At 48.2% G+C, this 22,913-nt stretch overlaps 1 protein-coding gene across 1 annotated transcript in view; it reads left to right on the top strand.

The window, feature by feature from the left end:
- The window catches only part of ALK (ALK receptor tyrosine kinase), a 637,574-nt gene that overhangs the window by 574,776 nt on the left and 39,885 nt on the right, over positions 1-22,913 (top strand). The window contains exons 13-18 of the mRNA XM_050948434.1: positions 1,913-2,063; positions 5,393-5,524; positions 6,620-6,764; positions 15,094-15,156; positions 17,365-17,463; positions 20,719-20,871. Of these exons, the coding sequence (XP_050804391.1) occupies positions 1,913-2,063; positions 5,393-5,524; positions 6,620-6,764; positions 15,094-15,156; positions 17,365-17,463; positions 20,719-20,871 (743 nt within the window). The remainder of the gene's footprint in view (positions 1-1,912; positions 2,064-5,392; positions 5,525-6,619; positions 6,765-15,093; positions 15,157-17,364; positions 17,464-20,718; positions 20,872-22,913) is intronic.

Genomic DNA, 22,913 nt, shown 5'->3' on the forward strand with positions numbered 1-22,913 from the left:
TGAGTTCTAGACCTGGCAGTTCTGTGACTGAGTGCCTGTCATCTGATGTAAAACTGTTGCTTTTAAAATCAATAGTCTTTACTGGATTATTCAGTTTCACTCTCCAGGAAGGCTCTATGTTATCACAAAGGATAGATCCCAGAAACAATGGCTTTTGATTGTAATATGAGTCAATTCCCTGACTGTTTTGATGCAGCAAACAACTGCAAAATGTCCATAATTTTGTGCATTTATCACAGCTTATGCCTTTGGCTGGACTTGCATCATCTGTTGAGATGTGAATTTTTCCACATCTTGTGCATTTAGGCTGTCAGACTTTGGTGTTTGACTGGAATTTGTACCTCTTATCTGGCAGTTCTCTCTTTGCCTCAGCGGTCTTATGGTAAAGCCTTGTAGCATTCATGCTGCATCTGTTAACTGCTTCTAAGCTAGTTTCTTGTTTTTCAAGTTTGGCAAGTTGCTCTTGGTTTTGCTGTCTCACTGCTCAGACTGCTTTGCTATCTGGATAGCTGTGCTTAGGGTTAAATCTCTTCAGTTGTAGCTGCTGTGAAAGGTTTTTATCTGTTAATAACCATCCTGTCTCTGAGGGCAGGTCTACACTAGGGGTCTTAGTTGACCTAAGATACTCATTGATGTTGCGTATCTAAATTGATGATCGACTTATTAGGTCGACTTATTGCAGTGTCTAAACCACGCTGGGTCAACTGGAGAAACTCTCCTGTCAGCTTGCCTTGTGCTTCTCCTTCCAGTGGAGTACCAGAGTCGAGGAGAGAGCGATTGGCGGTCAGTTTAGCGGGTCTTCACTAGACCCGCTAAATCAACCCCTGGAGGATCAATCGCCACTCATCGATCCCCTGGAGACAAGCCCTGAAAATTTCATGTTTTGCAGTTCCAAACTTGCAGTTTTCAGCCACTGCATGCAGAGTTCCTATAAAACAGTCAATGTTTTCCCCTGGTCCTTGAATTCTCTGGTGAAAACATGTTCTTTTATAAACCACATTTTTCTGGGGTATAAAGTATGCATCAAATATAGCCAGAACCCTTTCTTAGGCTAGGTCTACACTGGGGAGCGGGAGATCTACCTAAGATATGCAACTTCAGCTACGAAGTTGGCATATCTTAGGTTGATTTACCTGGCCGTGAAGATGGCGGCAAGTTGACCGCTGCCTCTCCCCCATTGACTTCGCTTCCTCCTCTCGCTGTGGTGAAGTTCCGGAGTTGACGGCAGAGTGATCGGGGATCGATTTTGTCACGTCTACGCTAGACACGATAAATCGATCCCCGATAGATCGATCTCTACCCGCCGATCTGGCGGGTAGTGTAGACGTACCCATAGTCTTCTTTGTGACTGTCTTTAGTAAAGTCAAAGGATATAAAGATATGCTCTGCCTGCTTTCCCATAGCATAAATTAAAGAGCATACTTGTAGTGTTCAGTTTTGGTAGCAATTCGAAACCTTGCAAAATACTGCTTCAGACTGTCCATTGTGAAGGTTTCTCAAAGCTGAAGTTCTCTTGGGCATCGAAGAGAAGCATGTAGATGAGATCCTGCAACCTTTGGTGCTTTGTTCCTTCTGGCTGCAACTTTTGTTGCTGCTTCCCTTCTATTTCTATTCTCCTCTGTCACTACTTTACTCCTGACACATGCCATGCACACCTTGTACACAGCAGGTTTCAGCGCTGCTATTGTCTGCACCAGATATGGTCTAGTCACAGAGTTTTCCTTTCCCAGCAAGATACATGCCAAGTGTGTTCTCTATAAGCTCTAATGTACTGACATTAGCTTAAATCAGGTATGTTACATATATCACCACCTACTAGCTGAACAGTGTAATACGGGTTAGGATTCCATTACACTGCTTTCACCCATGCAATTTGGTACCAGGCTTTTATCTTCCTTTCTTTTCATTGCAGCATCTCAGGCTATGGAGCAGCTGGTGGGAAAGGAGGGAAGAATACTATGGTGAGGTCCCATGGTGTGTCCATATTGGGGATTTTTGACCTCCAAAAGGATGATGCCTTATATATCTTGGTGGGCCAGCAAGGAGAAGATGCCTGCCCTAGTGTAAGTGATTGCCAATTCTGTCTTGTGTTGAACCTTTTCCAGCACTGGGATCTTTAATATTATAGTAATATTTAATATTATGTGAATTTAGGGATTTTGTTCTGAGTAGTTCAAACTACAGATACAAGATTTCTGGTAGTGACTTAATATTAATGGTATGTCTATACTACAGTTAAACACCTGCAGCTGGCTCATGTCAGGCTCATGGGGCTCGGCCTATGGGGTCTGAGCCCTGGGTCTCTGCAAGGGGAGAGGGTCTCAGAGCCCCGGGTCCAGCCCAAGCCAAACAGCCTCATTACAATTGTACAGTCTTGCAGCCTGAGTCCAAGTCAGCTGACCTGGGCCAGCTGCAGGTGTTTCTTTATTGTGTAGATATACCCATAAGGGCCTGATGTTGCAGCCCTACCATGGAACAGTGGGGCCCTTAAACTCTGCAAGTTTGGCCTCATGAGGTTTTCCCTTCCTTCCAACCTCAGTCCCATCTTTGATATGGGCCCCTCAAATCCTACACGGATCACCACACAAACCCCATTTGCTCAGGCTTTGTTTGTGCATGGGGGAGATTGAAGGCATTACTACTGAATTAATCTAACTTCCACTGTTACTAAGAATCATTACAAATTGCTTATAAGATTATCACCTTCCATTACTACTGTTGGAAGCCCTGATGGAGGAAAATTAAGTATTGTCCTGTGAAATTTCACCACAGCTTTTGATCTGAGCATTTAGTATTCTGCAGGATTCTTGGTGGTGGCACTTGTTATGCGGCTGGGGTTCACGAAACCAAAGCATTGCCCGTTGGGAAGGGAAGGAGGTTACAGGCAGGAAAGTGGAAGGGTCTGGGGGCCCTAAAGCCAAATCTTGCAGAAAATGCTAAAACTGGAATAATGTCCCCAACACACATGTAATCATATACACACACAGTTAATGTAAGAACCTTTTAGAATCAGATACATCCTAATTCAGACTTTCATTTAGCATGTATAATCAAGCCATTCCAGTGCAATATAATATATGGAGTCATTAAATTACAGGCCACTGTGATCTTAGCGAGAATTTATTGAGTGCTAATGTAATTCTTTCATCGACACAAAGAGTGCATTGACTTGTGGAAAGGACTTTTACTTGATTGGATTGTAATCAGTTATGTCTTTGCAATGAAGTTTGGTTTTTTTTTCTAATCCAGTTGTAATTTACTGGTCTCTCTGGATCATTGCGCTTTGTCATTTTATTAATCATCTCCTTCCAAACTCTGAATCAAATTCTTGCCTGAAGTGGATTTTTAATTGTGCCTGTGTTACTCAGCAGGCAAGTTTTGGGTCCACTTTATGGTAAACAAAACACTTCAATTCTAAATTGGAAAGATGCATGCGTCAAGTTCTTCTGCTGCAATAAAATACTTGTGTGACAGAGTAGGAAGATACAGAAGGAGGATTATATTTAGACAAATATTATCTGTAAATATTTCCAATATGGCTCATTACCCCCGTGTTGAACCCACTATAAATAACAAGATAGAAATTGAGAGGCAGATATTTAAGTGACAACCAGAAAGTAATATAACTAATGGCTGAGCTGCAACCAATGTAAATTCCCAGAGCTAAATCATGCTCATTGGACACACACACACAAGTGCTCTGATTGACTTTAGGGGGAAAACAGGTGTGAAACACGTGAGCCTAATTAGTCACCAAATTACTGTTCTTTCTCCTGGGTTAGGGATGGTAATTCTAATTCTCTCTTGGTCTATTTGAAATGAGTTGGTGTGGACTCAGCAGACTGCCTAGTGAACTAGTGTCCACCAGAAAAACTGTCTTGGCATTTGGCAGTGGTTGGCAGTGAATCTTTATCCTTAGCTGGTCCCTCAAAGTCAAGACTGAAACATGTTGCCAGTAGGCTCAGTGGCTAGGGCACTGGACTGGGAGTCAGGAGACCGGGGTTCTATTCCTGGCTACCACTTGGAGCAAGTCATGTCATTGCCAAGTGCCTCGGTTTCCCCATTTGTAAAATGTAGATAGTAACAATATTTACCTGCCTTTGTAAAGCCCATGGAAATCTATGGGTAAAAAGTGCTAGGTGAAAACCAGGTGGTATTGTTATGGGTAGGAGGAAGTGGGAGGGGTTCACACCAGCTACATCTGTACTATGATGCAAACTAGGGGTGTGATTCACCTCCTTGCGTACACATACTCGAGCTAGCATGAGTCTAAATTGTGTGGTTGTGGCAGCAGCAGCAGTGGAAGGGTGACTGAGCTGTGCCGAGTATACCCACCGGTTTCTGTCAGGTTTGTACTCTGCACAGCTCAGCCGCTCCTCTGCTGCCGCTACAGTGCTATTTATATTTACGCTAGCTCGATGAGAGCTAGCATGAGTATGTGCATCAGTGCTGGAAGTAGGAGGTGCTGGGGGTGCTGCGGCACCCCCTGGCTTGAAGTGGCTTCCATCGTATACAGGGTTTACAGTTTGGTTCAATGGCTCTTAGCACCCCCACTATACAAATTGTTCCAGCAGTCCTGAGTATGTGCGCATGAGTAGAGGAATCATACCCCCTAGCACGCAGAGTCACCCTTAGGTTATGCCATACCTTTCCTGTGGATAAATATAGGACATCAGTTTCTAGGGGTGTCTATTTGCCTCTTTTGATCAGCACTCAGAGGCGCCGACTCCATGGGAGCTTCAGAGCTAGAGCACCCACAGGGAAAAAAGGGTAGGTGCTGAGCACCCGCCAGCAGCCCCCCTATCAGCACCACCCCCTCCCCCCAGCACCTCCTGCCTCCCAGTGGACCCTGCAGATCAGTGCCTTCCCCTCCCTCCACGTGCCTCCCACTCACCACAAAAAGCTGCTTTTCAACGTGCAGGAGGCTGAGAGGAGTGAGGACATGGCATGTTTGGGGGAGGAGGTGGAACTGGGTAGGAAGAGACAGGGCCAAGCAGAGTGGGAAGGGGTGGGGCCTTGAGAAAAGGGGTGGAGTGGGGACAGGGCTTGGGTCAGAGCTAGGGGTTGAGCACCCCCAGCATTTTGGAAGGTCAGCGCCTGTGTCAGCACTGGATTCATTTTTAAAGGATTCAGTTTTAAAAAACCACAAATTCCTCTGGCCTGTAGCAGAGCTAAAGGTGACACTCTTGTAGGAGAGTGCGAGCATGCTTCTGCTCCCTTTGGAGTCAGTGGCAAAATTCCCTTTGCTTTTGGTGGAAGCACATTTAGACCATTGGTTTGCAAATGCAGGGGAGGGAGGCATATGAGGCCTTTGTAGCTGATGAGCTTACTTTATGTGTGCAGCAAAATGGAGGCTCTTTGTCTGAACTCAGACTTGCTGTTCTATCTGCAGACTAACCACGTTATACAGAAAGTATGCATTGGAGAGAATAACGTGATTGAAGAGGAGATTCGAGTAAACAGGAGTGTCCATGAATGGGCAGGAGGAGGTGGTGGAGGGGGAGGAGCAACGTATATATTTAAGGTACAGGAACATAGCCATTATATCCTATTACATAAAAATGCTGCACACTACCTAGACTTGTATGTGAATGCCGGCCTTTGTTTAGTAAGTGCCCCCTACAATGTACCCTGGAGCACCAAGAACTCTCTGGGCCTGATTCTTACTTACACTAAGGACCCTTTAAACTGCTCTGACAGAGTAAACAAGCCTTAAAGTGAGCTTAAATATAACTTTTATTTATAATGTATGGCCGTGGATGCACAGATATCCTGAGCCCTTAAGGAGCTGAATGGCCCTGTTCATACCTCTTCAAGTTTTTGCTAAGGCTGTCTGCTGACTCAGGCAGGGTTACTGCATCAGTTTACATTCTGTTCACATTTTTAAGGTTTACCTTGCAACCACAAGGACTAAAAATATAATTTTTATTGTGATCTGAGATTCTGGAGCACAGTTCTGTCCAACGGGTAAATTTCACAGCAGTTTCTTGAGCAGAATACACAAGGCCCTATAGCCTTTGACTTTTGCTGTGCTATGGCATACGAACAACTGGGATCAGCCTTTATGCTCTGCTGTAGGTGTAGCCTTTCAGCCAAAGACCATTGATCACAACTGCAGGTCATTTACATTTTATCAAAAGTTGGCTAATAAGCATTAATCCCAAATCCCAGTTTTGTGTGTTCTCAATACGCTTCAGATCAATAGACTTGTACCATATCATAGTAACTCTGCACACTCAAGTAGCCCCAAAGTGGTAATCCCTTGCAAAGTGGAGCCACTGTACTGCACTACACAGAGTAGTGTACCATAGAGCTCTTGTAATTGATATACTATATTATACAGGGTAACATTACATGCTTTACAAGAGCCACGAGCACTGGCGTACACAATACATGTAGCCATCGAAGCTACTGTTATCCACTGAACATGGGACAATTAGTATTATCCATTAATCTTTGGATGCAGGTACGTGAATAAGGCAATTGTAATTTGGACTGTTCAGCAGTCCTAGGGCCATGCCTAGTGCAATATGAAGTAACTAGCGTGTGAGATAAACTTGTATTTGCATGTCTGACACAGCGTAAACCCCAGCTACATTTCTCAATTCACCCTGTTAAGATGGAGAATGGAGAACCAGTCCCCTTGATAATTGCAGCAGGAGGTGGTGGCAGGGCCTACAGGGCCAAAACAGATACTTTTCATCCAGAAAAGCTGGAGAATGATTCATCTGTTCCAGGTCTGAATGGAAATTCAGGAGCTGCAGGTAAGGAACATTTACTCTGTTCAGAAAATCTTTCCCAGACCTGAAGAAGAGCTCTGTGCAAACTCCAAAGCTTCTCTCTCTCACCAACAGAAGTTGGTCCAGTAAAGGATATGACCTCACCCACCTTGTCTCAGCAAATCTTTGAGGGACAGAACATAAGATGCGAAAATGTGAGACTCTCAGAAACCATTGTCACCACAGGGAAGACATCCCAGTAGACATGGAAATCATGTTGCATTTCGACAGCATAGCTTCCCAGGCTAGTGCAGACAGGGCTATATTGCAGCCTGGTTAGCAGTCCCTGCAAAAAGGCCAGGGACTGAATGAGCCACAGGGGTGGGGACCACCTTCTTGCATCAGAGCAAGTGCATTCTCTGTCTATGAGTAGCTTGTGCTTCAGCAGTCTCTGCTTACAGAACCATAAAAATAGAGATGGGCAGGACCTATTGTCATCCACTCCATCTCCCTGCCAAGGCAGGATTGTTCCCTACAGAATACTGTCTAGCTTTGTTCTCGGATTGCACTGTTCTGTGGTTAGTGGACTTCAGTCTTACAGATGGTCAGTCTGGCACCTTTCCCAAGCATGAAATTCACTTTAATGTATGTTTGTTTGTTTTGTTTCCTGAGATGGAAAAGCCTATTCCATAGCTCTGTAATGTCCAGCACTTTGGATCTTGAACCTTCAGTCATTATGAACCCTGCAAAAATAAACAAAATCACAATTAACAATATTTAGTGTTTACGGATGTGGTAATTTGTACAATTTCAAACTAACTCACCCCAATCCTTGTCTGAAAGAGAGAAGTATTAGTGTCCCCAATTTACAGATGGGGAATGGAGGCACAGAACTGGGCTTTTTAATGTTCCAAACTGAATGCTAAGTAGTGGGGACTGCATAGAGAGCAGAGGGCTGGAAGTCAGGACTCTTAATTCTCTTCTTGACATCCACTTACTTTGTGGCCTTTGGCAATTCACTTAACCTCTCTAGGCTTCAGTTTGGCCACCTATAAAATGGGGATAATGCTTCTCTACATCCAGGGCTGTTGTGAGCTTTAACTAATTACTAATTTTTAAGTACATTGAGCTCCTGAAATGAAAGGCACTGGTAGTGCTAGTAAGAATCACTCTAGCATTTTAGGCTATTAAAGAGTATAAGCACAAACTCTTTGATATCAGAAAACTAGATGTCTCAAGGTAGTAGAAATATTAGTTAGAATTTGGTTTCAAGAAAAATGGTTTGTGTTGGGTGGTCCATTAATTTAAAAGATAATTAAATGTTTGTTTGAAAAACGTATTTCAGATCCCAGGCTGGTGACAGAGTAATAGAAAGTTAGGTCCTCCCTCATCCACTCTAATTCCCATAGCTTAAGCTCAGGTTTCTGCATATAACTTGTCAGTGTTGGGGAAGCCATTCACCCCCACCACTGCACAAACTCAAGTTATTGAGGCTTTGTATGGCAAACTAAAGAGTTGTGGTGGTGAAGGATCAATCCAACAACTTCTTCAAGTGATTGTTCTCGTCCATTACACATTAGGTGTGCATGCGCCGCATGCATGGATGTCGGAAACTTTTTCCCTTAGCAGCTCCCGTCAGGGCAGCAAAGGATTCTCTCCAGATTGGCGCCTCATACTGGTGCATATATACCCCTGCCAACTCGACCCCCCTTCGGTTTCTTCTTACTGCCCGAACAGCTCTCTATCTCTCACTTGCGAGTGTCTCTTAGCATAGTTATCAGTAGTTAGCACTTCTTAATAATAGATAGTTAAGCTTTCTTTGTTTAGGTGTTGGAAGTTGTCTCCAGCACCAGCCCTGGGCTGCGGGGCATGCCGCAGGCCCAAGGCTTTAAGGCTTGTGCCACGTGCCGCAAGCCTATGCCGATTAGTGTCCCCCATGACTTGTGTCTTCGCTCCTGGGGGAATCGCATCAGACAGAATGCTGCAAGATCTGTAAGGCTTTTAAGCAAAGGACTAATAAAGAAAGAGACTTTGGCCTCAAGCAGCTACTCATGGAGGCCGTGCTGCAACGTTCAGCTTCGGGCCATCTGACTTCGATGCCAGTGTCCTCGGTGCGGAGTATCCCGGCATCAGTTCGCTATCCGGCACCAGTGGGGCACTGCAAGCATGCCGCACCGAGTCAACAAGAAAACTCCCGGCACCATTCGACCTCACCGGCACGGTCAAAGGGCCAGCCTACAAGCCGAGGGCATTCCCCACATAAGAAGCTGGCACCACTCAAGCAAACGAGTGCTCAAAAGGGAAGCGCTGCCGCAGGGCATGCTCCAGCTCCAGTGGCTCCAGCGCTGAAGAGCCTGTTGAGCCCTGGGCTAAGCGCCTTGAGCACGGAGGACAGGTTGGAGGAGCTCCTAGAACAGCCCTCCACACCAGACACATTTGAGGTGGCAAAGGACATCATCCAGTTGTTGGCGGCAAGCCCCCTCCCTGCCAAAGAGAAGCCTCTGGCACCGTCTTCTAGAGTGTCGTCAAGAGGCAAGCCGGCAATGGTGCGCCGATTGAGGTCACCATCCTGGCACCGCTCCTGGCATCGGTCCTGGTCAAGCTCAGCCTCTGCAGATTCCCAGTTGCCCCTGACCCAGGAGGACTCGAAGGCACCGGATCCCAGCCAGCATAAGGCACCGACCTCACCAAGACACCACTCCCCAGTGCCATTGCTGGGCTAGCTCCAAGGTAACACAAGATCGAAGTCCTTGGGCCCAAGCAGAAGCCAACGATCCTGGTCACGGGAGTATCGGTCCCGGTCGGCAAGGAGCCGTTCTCCAGCCCCCCAGCAGCACCGTTCTACAGCAGTGCCTTGGCCTTCCAGGTCGGCGTCCTCAGAATCCGAGATGGACTCAGGCCGCTCCAGCTATGCCCGCAGGGCAACACCAGCAATCAGGGATCCCCAAGCCCCGTGGCATCCCCAATGGGGCCCGCCAAGGCAGTGGCCCTTTTGGACACCATGGGCCTATCACCAACAGCAGGGGCTCTCCTCCAGAGCCTCGAGATCTGGCTATTCAGTACATCAGTCTCGGTCCCCGCACAGGCACTCCTCCACACCCAAGGAGGACATGGTATCCAGGCCACCAGATGCTTCTCCAGAACACAGGAGAGCAGAAGTGGCACCGAGCCCGGTGCAGTCCTGGAGGCAGTCTGTCAGGCAGGACCCAGAGGAGCCCCCAGCATGCGAGGAAGGACAAGAAGGGCTGGAAGACGAGATGCAGAAGGCCTCACCTCTTTGTCATCCCCAGATGAAACTGTGGCGGGCACCACAGTATCGGGGCCTCCTCCAATTGACCACAGAGTGCACCAAGAGCTGCTCTGCAGAGTAGCCCAGAACTTGGGCCTACAGGCGGAGGAAGCAGTAGAGCAGGAGGATCCTGTGGTGGACATCCTAAGCCCCGAGGGCCCCTCCAGAATTGTGCTCCCGCTCATAAAGACAATCCAGTCCAACTACAAGACAGTCTGGCAAACCCCGGTCTTTAGCGCGCTGACAGCAAAAGATGTAGAGTGGAAGCACTTTGCCCCTTCCAAGAGATACGACTTTCTCTTTTGTCACTCGGCCCCCTGTTCGCTGGTCATCTCAGCAGTCAATGAACAGGAACGACATGGTCAGCAAGCCCTAGGTCCTAAGGCCAAGGAGGCTAAACGTCCAGACCTATTTGGCAGGAAGATCTATTATTCTGGGGGCCTCCAGTTGAGGATCGCGAAGCAGCAGGTGATCCTGAACAGACACAATTTTAATTCCTGGATGGCAGTTTCCAAATATAAAGACTCCTTGCCCCAGGGCTCTCAGCCTGAGTTTGTGGCCCTCGTGGATGAAGGAAAGGTAGTAGCCAAGACCTCTCTGCAGGCCTCTCTCAACTCGGTGGATGCAGCAGCCAGAACAATCGCCTCAGGAGTGGTGACGAGGCGCTTGGCATGGCTGCAGGCTTCAGGCCATCCGCCAGAGGTCCAGAATACCCTTCAGGACCTCCCCTTTGAAGGGTCTGATTTCTTTTTGGACCAAACAGATGTCAGGTTGCATAGCCTCAAAGACTGTCGGGCAACCCTCAAGTCATTGGGAATGCACACCCCGGTAACGCAGAGGAAGCCTTTCAATCCCCGGCCGCCTCAGCAAAGACAATACTAGCCCCACCCTAGGCAGAAGCTGTTTTGGAGGATAGGCAGAGACAACAAGCAGAGCAGAGACAACAGGCAGAGGTGGAACAACACATCTAGCCAAGGCCAGGGCCAGGGCAAGGGCAAGCTGCAACCTGGCAAGAAGCAAGGGTTTTGAAGGTGTGCTCGAGGACAGCATACCAAGCCAGTTACCGGATCTTTCCCTATGTTTCCTGAACCGCTTGTCCTGCTTCTACCCTGCGTGGTTCCATATAACATCGGACCATTGGTTCTTACATACAGTACAAGTGGAATACGCGCTTCAGTTCTCCTCCTTCCCTCCCTCCCACTCCCCTTTCCCGTCCCTCTTCGGGGACCCCTCTTATGAGAAACTCCTTATGCAGGAGGTACAGATACTCCTCGAGGTGGGGACAGTGGAAGAGGTCCCTCAGGATCTAAGGGGGAAAGGGTTTTACTCCCATTATTTTCTTATTCCCAAAGCAAAGGGGGGTCTTCGACACATTTTAGACCTGCGTGGACTCAACAAATTCTTAGTCAAGGTCCGCTTCTGCATGGTCTCCCTAGGCACTATTATTCCGTCCCTGGATCTGGGGGATTGGTACGCTGCCCTCGACATGAAAGATGCGTACTTTCACATCACTATTCATCCCGCACACTGGTGGTTCCTGCGGTCAACCCTAAACCAGCACCATTACCAGTTTACGGTCCTACCCTTTGGCTTGGCGGCAGCCCCCCTCATATTCATGAAATGCATGTCGGTAGTGGCAGCCTTTCTACAAAAAAGGAGAATTCGAGTATACTTGTACCTAGATGACTGGCTTCTCGTGAGTGAATCCGAGGAGGAAGTCCGTTCTCATGTGGCGGTGGCACTGGAGGTATTCCGCAGGCTAGGCCTGCTAGTCAACGTGCCCAAGTCCTCCTTGATACCTCCGCAAAGGCTGGAGTTCATTGAGGCAGTCCTGGATTCGGTACAGGCACAAGCAAGCCTCCCAGAATCCAGATTTCTGGTCATCCAGCATGCTATAGATTCAATGCTGAGGTTCCCCACAACCACGGCCAGATGCTGCCTGCAGCTCCTAGGGCACATGGCGGCGTGCACCCACATAGTTAAACACACTAGACTACGGCTCAGGACTTTGCAGTTGTGGCTAGCCCAGTCATATCACCTGGGCAGAGACCCCTCAGTCCTTGTAGTGACAATCTCTGCCCAGGAGTTGGACTCCCTGCGCTGGTGGTTCAACCAGCAGTTAGTCTGCAAAGGGATCCCCTTTACCACACCGCAACCCATGCTGATGCTGGTAACGGACGCGTCAGACCTCGGCTGGGAAGCGCACTTAGGGGACCTTCAGACACCAGGCTTGTGGTCCAAGGATGAAATGTTGCTCCACATCAATGTGAAGGAGCTCAGGGCGGTTCGCCTAGCCTGCCAAACCTTTCATGCTGCTTTAGAAGGTCACAGTGTGACAGCTCTGACAGACAAGACCACCGCCATGTTCTACATAAACAAGCAGGGTGGAGCCGAGAAACCCTTCTCCTATGGGACTTTTGTATAGCCCGCTCAGTACACCTCATAGCGTCATACCTCCTGGGGGGGAGGAATGAGCTGGCAGACCACCTCAGCAGGTCGTACCACAAGCACGAATGGTTGATAAGACCGGATGTCTTGCAATCGATCTTCCAGAAGTAGAGATTTCCCCAAATGGACCTCTTCACAACCAGGGACAACAGTCAATGCCCACAGTTTTGCTCTTTCCAAAACCACAGTCCGGGTTCAGTTGCAGATGCCTTCGCAATCCCACAGAGTTCTCCTCAAAGTTCGCAGAGACAAGGCGGTAATGATTCTCATCGCCCCAGCTTGGCCCCGCTAACATTGGTTTACGACTTTGCTGGAGCTGTCAGTAGCCGACCCGATTGCCCTGCCCCTGCACCAAGATCTCATCATGCAGGACTGCGGGCGCCTGCTCCACCCAAACCTGCGGTCTCTGTATCTCTGTGGTTGAATGCGATGGAGAGCCAGTGCTCTCTTCAGGTGCGACAAATTCTCCTCAGCTGTAGAAAACCTTCTACTAAGGCGGCATACCTTGCTAAGTGGAAGAGGTTCTCCTGCTGGTGTGAACCAAAGCACATACAGCCACTTCAGGCCTCCGTTCCAGTTATCCTGGAATACCTGCTGCACTTTAAACATCAAGGTCTCGCCCCCTCCTCAATTAGAGTACATCTGGCTGCCATTTCGGCGTTCCACCCAGGGGAGTTGGGGCATTCTATATTTTCCAACCCCATGGTAGCCCGGTTTCTCAAGGGGCTGGAGAAGGTGTTTCCCTACTCACGCCCTCCAGTCTCTCCCTGGAACCTTAACCTGGTCCTGACCAAGCTCATGGGACCCGCTTTTGAGCCCCCAGCCTCTTGCTCTTTCACTCACCTCTCCTGGAAGGTGGTGTTTTTGGTAGCCATTACGTCCGCAAGGAGGGTGTCCGAGTTGAGGGCCCTCACCTCGGAGCCCCCTTATACAGTTTTTTATAAGGACAAAATGCAACCTAGGCCACACCCTATATTCCTCCCTAAAATAGTCTCACAATTTCACATGGGACAGGACATTTGTTTGCCAGGGTTCCTTCCCAAACCATACACGGACTCGAGTCGCCATAGCCTACATACTCTGGATGTCCGTAGGCCCTGGCGTTCTGTCTGGAGTGAACTAGATCTTTCTGCAAGTTGACACAGTTGTTCGTTGCCATTGTGGAGAGAATGAAAGGAGTCCCTGTCTCAGCGGATATTATCGTAGATTGTGGATTGCATCTGCATGTGCTATGAGCTTGCCAATGTGCCAGCCCCGGCGATCACGGCTCACTCAACTAGGGCTAAAGTGTTCTCAACAGCTTTCCTGTCACAGGTTCCGCTCCAGGAGATCTGTAACGAAGCCACTTGGTCGTTGGTGCACACATTCACAGCCCACTACACCGTCAATCCACAGGCCAGAGAGGACGCGGCGGTTGGCAGGGCTGTGCTCCAATCAATTGTTCCATGACTCTTACCCTCCTCCTGTGGTAAGTTTGTGAATCACCTAATGTGTAATGGACGTGAACAATCACTCAAAGAAGAAAAAACGGTTATCTATCTTTTCGTAACTGTTGTTCTTCGAGATGTGTTGTTCACGTCCTTTACACTTCCCACCCTCCTTCCCCTCTGTTGGAGTCTCTGGCAAGAAGAAACCAAAGGGGGGTTGGGTCTGCAGGGGTATATATGCACCAGCATTAGGCGCCACTCTGGTGGGGCTCCCCTGCTGCCTCAACGGGAGTGGCTAAGGGAAAATTTTTCCGACGTCCATGCACACAGCGCGCAGACACCTAATGTGTAATGGATGTGAACAACACAGCTCAAAGAACAACAGTTACGAAAAGATAGGTAACCGTTTTTCCCCATTCTCACTGTGCTGCACATTCTGGCCTCTTGGAACTTCATAGCAGCAGCAACAAGGATATGCTTAAATCCTCCTGCTCCAAAAAGTGCTAGCAACTACAGTCAAGCGAAAGGAGATTCTGTGTTAGCTGTCACCAATACGAGACCAGACACACACTTGAGATTATCTGATTTTATCCGGCAACAGAACACATACAGAGTAGCCGGTCCATTACAATTAGAGCTAGTCAAAATGTTTCAATCAAAAAAAGTTGGTGAAGAAAAATTGCATTTTTTAATTCATTTATTTGCAGAAAAATGTTTCTTTTAAAATTTTCTATGGGTTTTTTTAGTGAAAAAATTATTTCAGTATTTTTTGAAAACCAATAACCTTTTGAAAACCAAAAAAGGTTTGGGTTTCATTTTTCATGAAAAAAAATGGAACATTTCCTCAAAAAAAAAAATGCTATCTCCCCGTACACCCACCCACACACACACACACTAATTTTTCATCTCTTTACATTTTTCATGGAAAAATACCATTTTCTGACCAGCTGTCATTACAGTATTACACTTCTTTTATAGATAGCTGAAAAGAGGCACAGAGCGTTTGTGGTGGCCACAAGTCATACACAGCCAGTTAGTGGCCAACTGGCAATAGAACCCAGCAGTCCTGACTCCCATCTCATTCTCTAACCACTATATGCTGATCTCCCTTGCAGCTGACGTGTTTGGAATAAACATTCATTCTGCTGATATATATATTTTGGATGTAACAGAAACTTACATGGGCTGCTTTCTCTTTTCTTAACTGCAGGTGGTGGAGGTGGCTGGAATGATAACACTTCCTTCCTGTGGTCAGGAAAGTCCTTGCTGGAAGGTGCTACTGGAGGAAAATCCTGCCCCCAGGCCATGAAGAAGTGGGGGTGGGAGACAAGAGGGGGTTTCGGAGGGGGTGGAGGGGGGTGCTCCTCAGGTGGAGGAGGCGGAGGATATATAGGTAAAGTGGCTTCATGTTCAAGGTGTCCCTTCCCCTCCTTTAGTGCTAACAGTCAGCAAAACACTGATCAAAAATTCTCCTATAGCTAGTATATATGATTGTTATGTAGTAGGATGTCTGTGTGTTGCCTTTTTAGTTCTGGATGAGCTTATGTTATTTAGCCTTTAAGCAAATAGCCAGATGTCAGTTCTTCAACTGGAATCCTGGCTTTGCATTGTGGAAAACTATGCCATCAAGATCCTGTTGTGATTTTTGACTCATAACTATAGATTGAGTCTTTCATTTCTTGGCCATGATGCTGAAGAAGCAGGAGCCATAGGCTTTGCATTCCTGTTGTCAAGACCAGCATCTGGGGGCTTTTGCCACGGAGTCTGATGGCCAGTGTTTACACTTAGGGTATGTCTACATTGCAGAGTTAACCCGGGTTTTAGTCTTCACCCCACTTACCATCCATGCAGGGGGGAAAGAAAACACCCTTTATCCATGTCTGGAGCCCAGGCTAGCTGACCCAGCTGAGGGGTGCTGAGAGCCATGACTCCACTTTAACTCAGGCTGAAATCCACCTACTGTTCAGTGAGGACACAGGCTAAATCATTCGAGTCCTCCACTGCCCTTCCCACCATTCCCTGTGAAGGAAAGACAAATTCTCGCACAATTGGTTGGGAAAGAAATCCTAGAGCGTCTCAGCATGAAAAACCACGGGGTATTCCCCCAGACACACATAGGCAAATGTGGAAATAGCCAGATATGGCTTTGCTATGGAGGTGCTCTCACCTGAGCAGGGCTAACCCAGATGTTCAGACCCTGGTGCCAATTACTGGGTTAACGGTGCAGTGTAGACATAGCTTTAAAGGAGATTCAGCATGAGCAGTGGCAATCCAAGCTTCCTCCACACTGTCCTAAGACCAGCATGCCTCAACCCTAGAGGAATCACCTCTAAGGGCAAGGCAGGTACTTCGGTCTCCATAGTCCAATCCTTGGCTCTTGTGCTAAGACTGCCAACAGGGGAGGCCAATTAATGACAGCTATGATGGTGGCTTTTGTCAACAAGGAACTGAATGGAGGCCACTAATTCCTTTCCAGTAGGCTCCAGGTCAGCCGTCAGACGGTAATGACACTGAATTACTATACTACTTGGGCCAGACTGAAAGCCGTCACCATAAGGTGAATAGCTCCACAACTCATAATCAGTCCTTGTGGCCACCCATCTCTTCAGCTGTGGTGGACTTCTTACCCCTGGTTATCCACACTGTGGCTTGAAATTAGGGCAATGGTAGACTCAAAACACTGCAAAGAAGTAATTAGCCTGAATTCCTAGCTTGACCATGTGCATTGTGATGTTATGTGTAACGATTTTTTCAACAGAATGCCTCATGTAAGATACTTTTGTTTGCAGTGTGCTATTTTCTCCCCTGCCAGAGGTGATGAAAGTGGAAAAACAACTCTCTCTTTTGGGGTGGGGGGAAGGGCATCTGTGCATGTTAACAGATCAAATATTGGTCTACTGCTCCGCTTCTGAGATCCTCTGCTTGTCCAAGGCACACTTGAACATTTCCCATGCAAGCTCCTTCAGTCCCCCATCGCTGTTGGACCACCCTGGCCCAAGGGTGTAGAGGAGAGAAAGCAGATCAGATGACTGTTACTCCCAGTGCTGGTGGAGTACATAGCCTGATCAGCAACTGTGTGGAATTAACCCTTATGCACTGGCATTGTCCAGTCTTCTGGCCAAATGAATGCATAGGACGATCTGTTTATATGTTTTTTCACAGCATCCAAATGATTAAAGATGATGTTTGGTCTTAGTGGGCAATAGTCTGCTTGGGACTGAGCTGACAGATTAATTTGCTTAATTAAGAGCCACAAGCATTATTAAGCTGAAATCCCAGAAGTGAAAGGCCAATAGTCCATACCACTATCCACTGAACCTTTCCACCATCCATTAAACATCCCAGTTGGATATTTTGACTGATTAATTGCCCTTTCTCATTTGGATGCTTCATACTATGAATTTGCTTGCATGTTGCAATTCTTAACTGTGTTAGATCTAATGAACTACAGTATGTTAAGGTACTTTCTGATTTGACATAGGTGGCAATGCTGCAGTGGACAATGATCCAGAAATGGATGGGGAGGATGGTGTGTCCTTTATTAATCCACTGGGTACTTTATACACCCCCGCACTAAAAGGTATTGATATCAGTCAGGAATCAGTTCTCGTGAGTTTCCTTCATGTTTGGAGTAGGCTGTGTCTGGAAAAAAGTTGAGATCCTTAGATAGAAAATGTAGATTAGTGTGGTTGTGAACACCAAGGAAGGAGAGAAGTTGTTTAGTGTAGTCCAGGGGTTGGCAACCTTTCAGAAGTGGGGTGCCGAGTCATTTATTCACTCTAGTTTAAGGTTTCACGTGCCGGTAATACATTTTAATGTTTTTAAAAGGTCTCTTTCTATAAGTCTATAATATATAACTGAACTATTGTTGCATGTAAAGTAAATAAGGTTTTAAAAGTGTTTAAGAAGCTTCATTTAAAATTAAATTAAAATGCAAATCCCCCCAGACTGGTAGCCAGGACCCAGCAAGTGCAAGTGCCACTGAAAATCAGCTCGTGTGCTGCCTTTGGCACACGTGCCATAGGTTGCCTACCGCTGATCTAAATGGACAGTCCATATAGATTTCACCCTTTCGGGCTCCCATCTCTCCCAGCAATATTGATCCACACAAACACCCCAGATACTTTTCAAGTTGGTAGCATGTGCATTTAAGAGGAAAAGCAGCTACCGTACCAGCAACAGGGGCTGGGGAGGGGGAGGACGGAGAGTGCTACCATATAAAGGAGTATTAGGAGGTTCTTTCAAATGAACCTGTGTACCGAATACTCTTATTGACACAATGCCCAGGAGATTTTCAGCTTCTCCCTTTCGGTGATGCCAATGGCTCAGAGAAGCAGCTCAGCTGCAACTCCTGACATGAAATTGACACAGCAGGGACTGACAAAGTGAGTATTCACCCACGAAAGCTTATGCTCCAATATGTCTATTAATCTATAAGGTGCCACAGAACTCTGTCACTTTTTACAGATCTGGACTAACACGGCTACCCCTCTGATACTTGACAGCAGGGACTGGAGCTCTCAGAAGCGGCCCTTAAGACCTGGGACCCTGCTGCCCAAAAAACTCATATGGCTGCTTCTAGGGACCACTGCGCTTCCCACTGCCTTCCCATTTGAGATGCAGATCCCCTGCAATGCAAGCCCTACCCAGATCACTCCGCAGTTTGCGCATTTTAAACCTGAACTCTCCTGGGGGCTGAAAGCTGCCCAGATAAGGGGGCCACGCTTGCCCAAGCTGAAGTGCCACTTTGTTAGGATGCACAGACACAGCAGGAGCCACCCTGTCTCCGTCTGTTCTTTCCAGAGGCTGCAAAACCCCTCCAAACCCACTGCCGCCCAGCCGGCTCAGGGGCACTGGGGGCACGGCCCCCTCCTGGGCTGACACAGTGCCAGAGAAGGGGAGAGGAAAGTTGGAGCATGAGGTGGCAGTGAGGCCATGCAAAGAGGGGGCCAGTTGCAACTCATGGCGCCTTGCACCAATCCAGGCTCCCCCTTTAAAGTCCAGGGGCCAGGAGAGAGTTACACAAGCTGCTCATGCAGCATCTGGGAGCCCTAATGCAGCTGCTTCCCAGAGCGCAGTCTCCCCAGCGCTCCCCGAGCACCACGGGCAGGGGCATCAGAACTCACATCCAAGATCACCAAGGTGCCTTTCCGCTGCCCTGCGGGGAAGAATCCCTGGCCGGCAGCTGCCTGCCCTTCCTGGAGGAACTCCTTGTCAGAGAGCAGCAGGCTGATTGGGCCGGTGGCTGGGACCTGGGCCAGCGGCGGGCTGAGCCGCTCAGCCCACTGCTGCTCTGGGGTCCCTGCTGCCAGCCCCACTCAGCTCACTACCAGCCTGGAGTCCCAGCCACTGGCCCTGCTCAGCTCGCTGCCGGCCTCGGGTTTCTTTCACCCAGGCCAGCAGAGGGCTGAGCGGGGCTGGCGGCTGGGACCTCGGCTGGCAGCAGCGTGCCATTAAAAATTGGCTTGTGTGCCACCTTTGGCACAGGTGCTGTAGGTTGCCGACCCCTGGTGTAGTCCAATGAGGAATAAGGAGATGAAAGGGAGCAAAGAAAAAGATGGAGGCTGTTGGGGAAACATTTCCTAACAGTGAGAAATGGTGGAAGCTTCATTTCTTAAGTCGCTTAAAACTGGACTGGACAATGAACCCAAGAAATACTATAGGGAACAAATTGTTATACTGAGTGTAATAAGGCAGCCAGTAGGGGGAGTAGGCACGGAGTTAAACAAGGACATTTGTGGGTGTTCCAGTGTTGTGTTGTATGCTGTTGGCAACTGTGGCAAGTGTGGGTCTGTGGAGCTACTGCCGGGATAGGTGTGTTCCCTGAAATAAAAGATGTTACCCAATACAATAAGATGTTACCCAATATAAATAAAAGATGTTATACATCTGGTTTACAACAATCTACGACCACAATCCAGTCCTGGATGAAGCACAGACTAGATGATATAGCAGGCCCCTCTCCCCCAGCTGTCAGCCTGTGATTTATATGTTGTGCTTCTGCTAGTGCTGGAAGTTGAGAGCGATCTTATGAGAAATGTTTCAGTGCTCAGCTCTTCCCCCATTAAGGCTTCTCCTGGATCAGACTGGCAGAGTTGCTGGAGAGGGCAGTGAGGCTTTTCCCCCAGTTCCTACAGATGCAGTGTGCAACCTTGGCAGCCTTCCCAGTCTGTGCTGGCCCCAACAGTTGACTTGAACTTGATTTCCCCCAGTGGGTAAGTAGGGGATGCTGTGAATGGTTCAGCCCCAGCACAGACTAGGAAACTCCTGGGGGCTGCCCTAACTTGCATCTCCTCCCCCAACTCCCATCGCCCCAGTGGGGCTTGCTGTAGCATGGAGGGCACAGAACTGCTCCCGCAACACTTCCTCCTGGCCTCAGCATGCCCTGGGCCTGCCCCACAATGCCCCTTGTGCTCTGTAGAGGCAATACAAGCCTGGCAGGATGCCTTGCTGCATTGGGGGATTCACTGAAGGGAGTGAGGCTGTATGGCCACATTGCACCAGCATAGCTGGTTCAACATGGCTACAGTGCAGGTGTCCAAGACAGCTTAGCGGAGGGATTTTTTTGTAAATGAAAACTATTACCTGAGATTCCTTCAGTCTCCTCTCCCCTAAAGCAAGTGCCAGTGAGAGGTGGGGATACGGTCATCAGAGAGGGGTGAATGGCAGTCAGGTTTTACAGACAGGGCTTATCCCATCCAATGTGGGGCACTTGGGCACCTTACACTTATGCGTTTTCCCATCCCATAATGCGGCAGTTCTCCTGTCGCTGTCTGCGGAAAGCTCTTGGGTTATCTCTACAATAACAACTCAGCTTCTTTCATCTGTTCCCTAGTGACAGAGGGGCACGGAGAGGTGGCTATTAAGCTGCACCTCAACTGCAGCCACTGTGAGCTTGATGAGTGCCGTGTTGATCTGGAGACTCAAAAAGTCATTTGCTTCTGTGAGCCTGGGACAGACCTGGCTGACGATGGTGTTTCTTGTGTAGGTAAGAAGGTGCAAGGAGGAAGGGGCTCCTTTGGGATGGGTAGGTCTATGAGTGAATACATAGTGAAAGCCTCTGTAATGACCTGGACTGCAAGACAGCACAGAAACACTTAGATAGCTTTTCTTTAAAGTTGACCCTGATTAATTATCCCCTTTGTTGCTGGCATTTGCAGTGAAAACGCAGTGCACTTCAGCGGTGAGGAATCTGGCACATGGGGCAGCACTGCTGATGTGTTTTGCCTTGTAAACCTGTGTCATTGGGCAGTTAAGTGATGATTTGGACTGAAGGGGCAAGATATGTGGGTGTGAGTACCCCTTAAAGAGCCTTTGGTTACATTGACACTGTGTCTGGCACAGATCAGAGAAAGAAGCCCTGATCTGAAATTAACTCGCACTCACTCACCCCAAAGAAGGAATTTTCCCAGGGTTGCAATTTAGGTGTGTGTGGGGTGGGGAGTTGCTCTTTTCCCCCACCTGTGCTTAATTTCAAGGCGCTGCCCATGGCCCAGGAGGACAACAAGTACCTGCAGGGGGCTGGAGCCCCCTAGGGTCCCTCCTGTGGGCTGCACCTGGGGCTGTCCTGGAGAGTAGCTCGGGCTCCAGGCCCAGAGACCTGCTCTGTTCCCTAAAACCTTCAGCAGCCAGAGACGCACAGGCAGCCTGGAGCTTGCTCCCTGACCTACCCATCCCAGCTCCAGGGACACACCTGTCCTCTGGTCTGAAGCAACTGCAGCTCTGCTCCAACTGCATTTGGTGCCACACACCCTCGCTACTGATTGGCCCTAGTGCTTGGGCTAGAAGCTGTGATTGGCTATGGTAGCCAGAACCTTGGCTGCTAGAGGAGCGATGAAGCACCCCTTCCCCAACTGTACTGGGGGGCTGCCTCTTGTGCTTCAGAGTCTCAGCTTTTCCTAGGAAAAGAACAGTGAGGTCTCTTCCTTGCAGCTGTGAAGGGAACTGACTGATTTTGGATGTTTACTTTTTATCCTCCAAAAATGCCAAGAACTTCCAGGGGTCTAAGTGGCCCCTGGGCCTCTGCTGAAAACTGCCCCCCTCCATTGAAATCTGAAATGGCCCCTCTGAATTTTCCAGTCAAACTCAACCCTAAGCTTAGGCTTCCCAAGAGCCAGAGATGACATGTCACAAGCATATGGCAGAGGGAGGTGTACATGTCATGGGAGACGGGAAAGAAAGAAGGAGAATCCCAGTCCATGCTTCATTTGAGAGCTGAAAGCAAAGCATAGGCAAGCAGAGTGGAGTATATTTGCCCTGCTTACGCCCAGCTCCAGTACTGGGCTTTCCCCACATTTGTACATTAAGAAGAGGTACTGAGTCCAGCAGATAGAGCGAGGGACTCTTAAGCCAGGGTTCTTGGTCCTATTCCCAGCTCTGCCACTGAGTTGGGAAAATTGTTCAACCTCTTTATGTTGCAGTCTCCCCATCTGTAAAATGGGGATAGTCAGATGTATTTATATGGGTGTGGTGATGGTCATCATTTGCCTTGTGATCCCTGATTGGAAAGTGCTCCATAAGTATTATTAAATGGTAGATATTGCAAGGCTGGGTGGGGGCGGGGGGAGGAATGTTACAAACCAACTAACACGGCATCCATGTAGTAGGGTTTTCCCCAGCAGTCATCCGTTCTTTCTGTGTGGATGCATTTAGAAGATGATATACTGCAATTGTCCTCATCCTGTTTTCGCTATGACTTGACATTGATGGCACCACTCAGCACCCTCCCCCCCCGCAACAATTTAACACACACACACACACCGATCCCTGTTTTTATGACCTTGCTTTCATAGCCAGTGAGTGTGTGTATTAATTTCCTGATAGGAAACCATCTGTTTTTATGGCTCAAACTTAATTGAGGAAAGTGAAACAATGAGCCATTGGAAGTCATAGATCTGGGAGTTGATTGCAGCAGAGGTTATCCTCTGTTTCCTACAGTGCAAGAGCAACAGATGGAATGAATGGGAGGAGGGACAGAAAAAAATATTACATTAAAAATGACCAGAGGCAGGCCTGCTGATTGGGGGAGTG

Source organism: Gopherus flavomarginatus, chromosome 4 (assembly GCF_025201925.1).
Source record: "Gopherus flavomarginatus isolate rGopFla2 chromosome 4, rGopFla2.mat.asm, whole genome shotgun sequence".
NCBI classification, from domain to species: domain Eukaryota; kingdom Metazoa; phylum Chordata; order Testudines; family Testudinidae; genus Gopherus; species Gopherus flavomarginatus.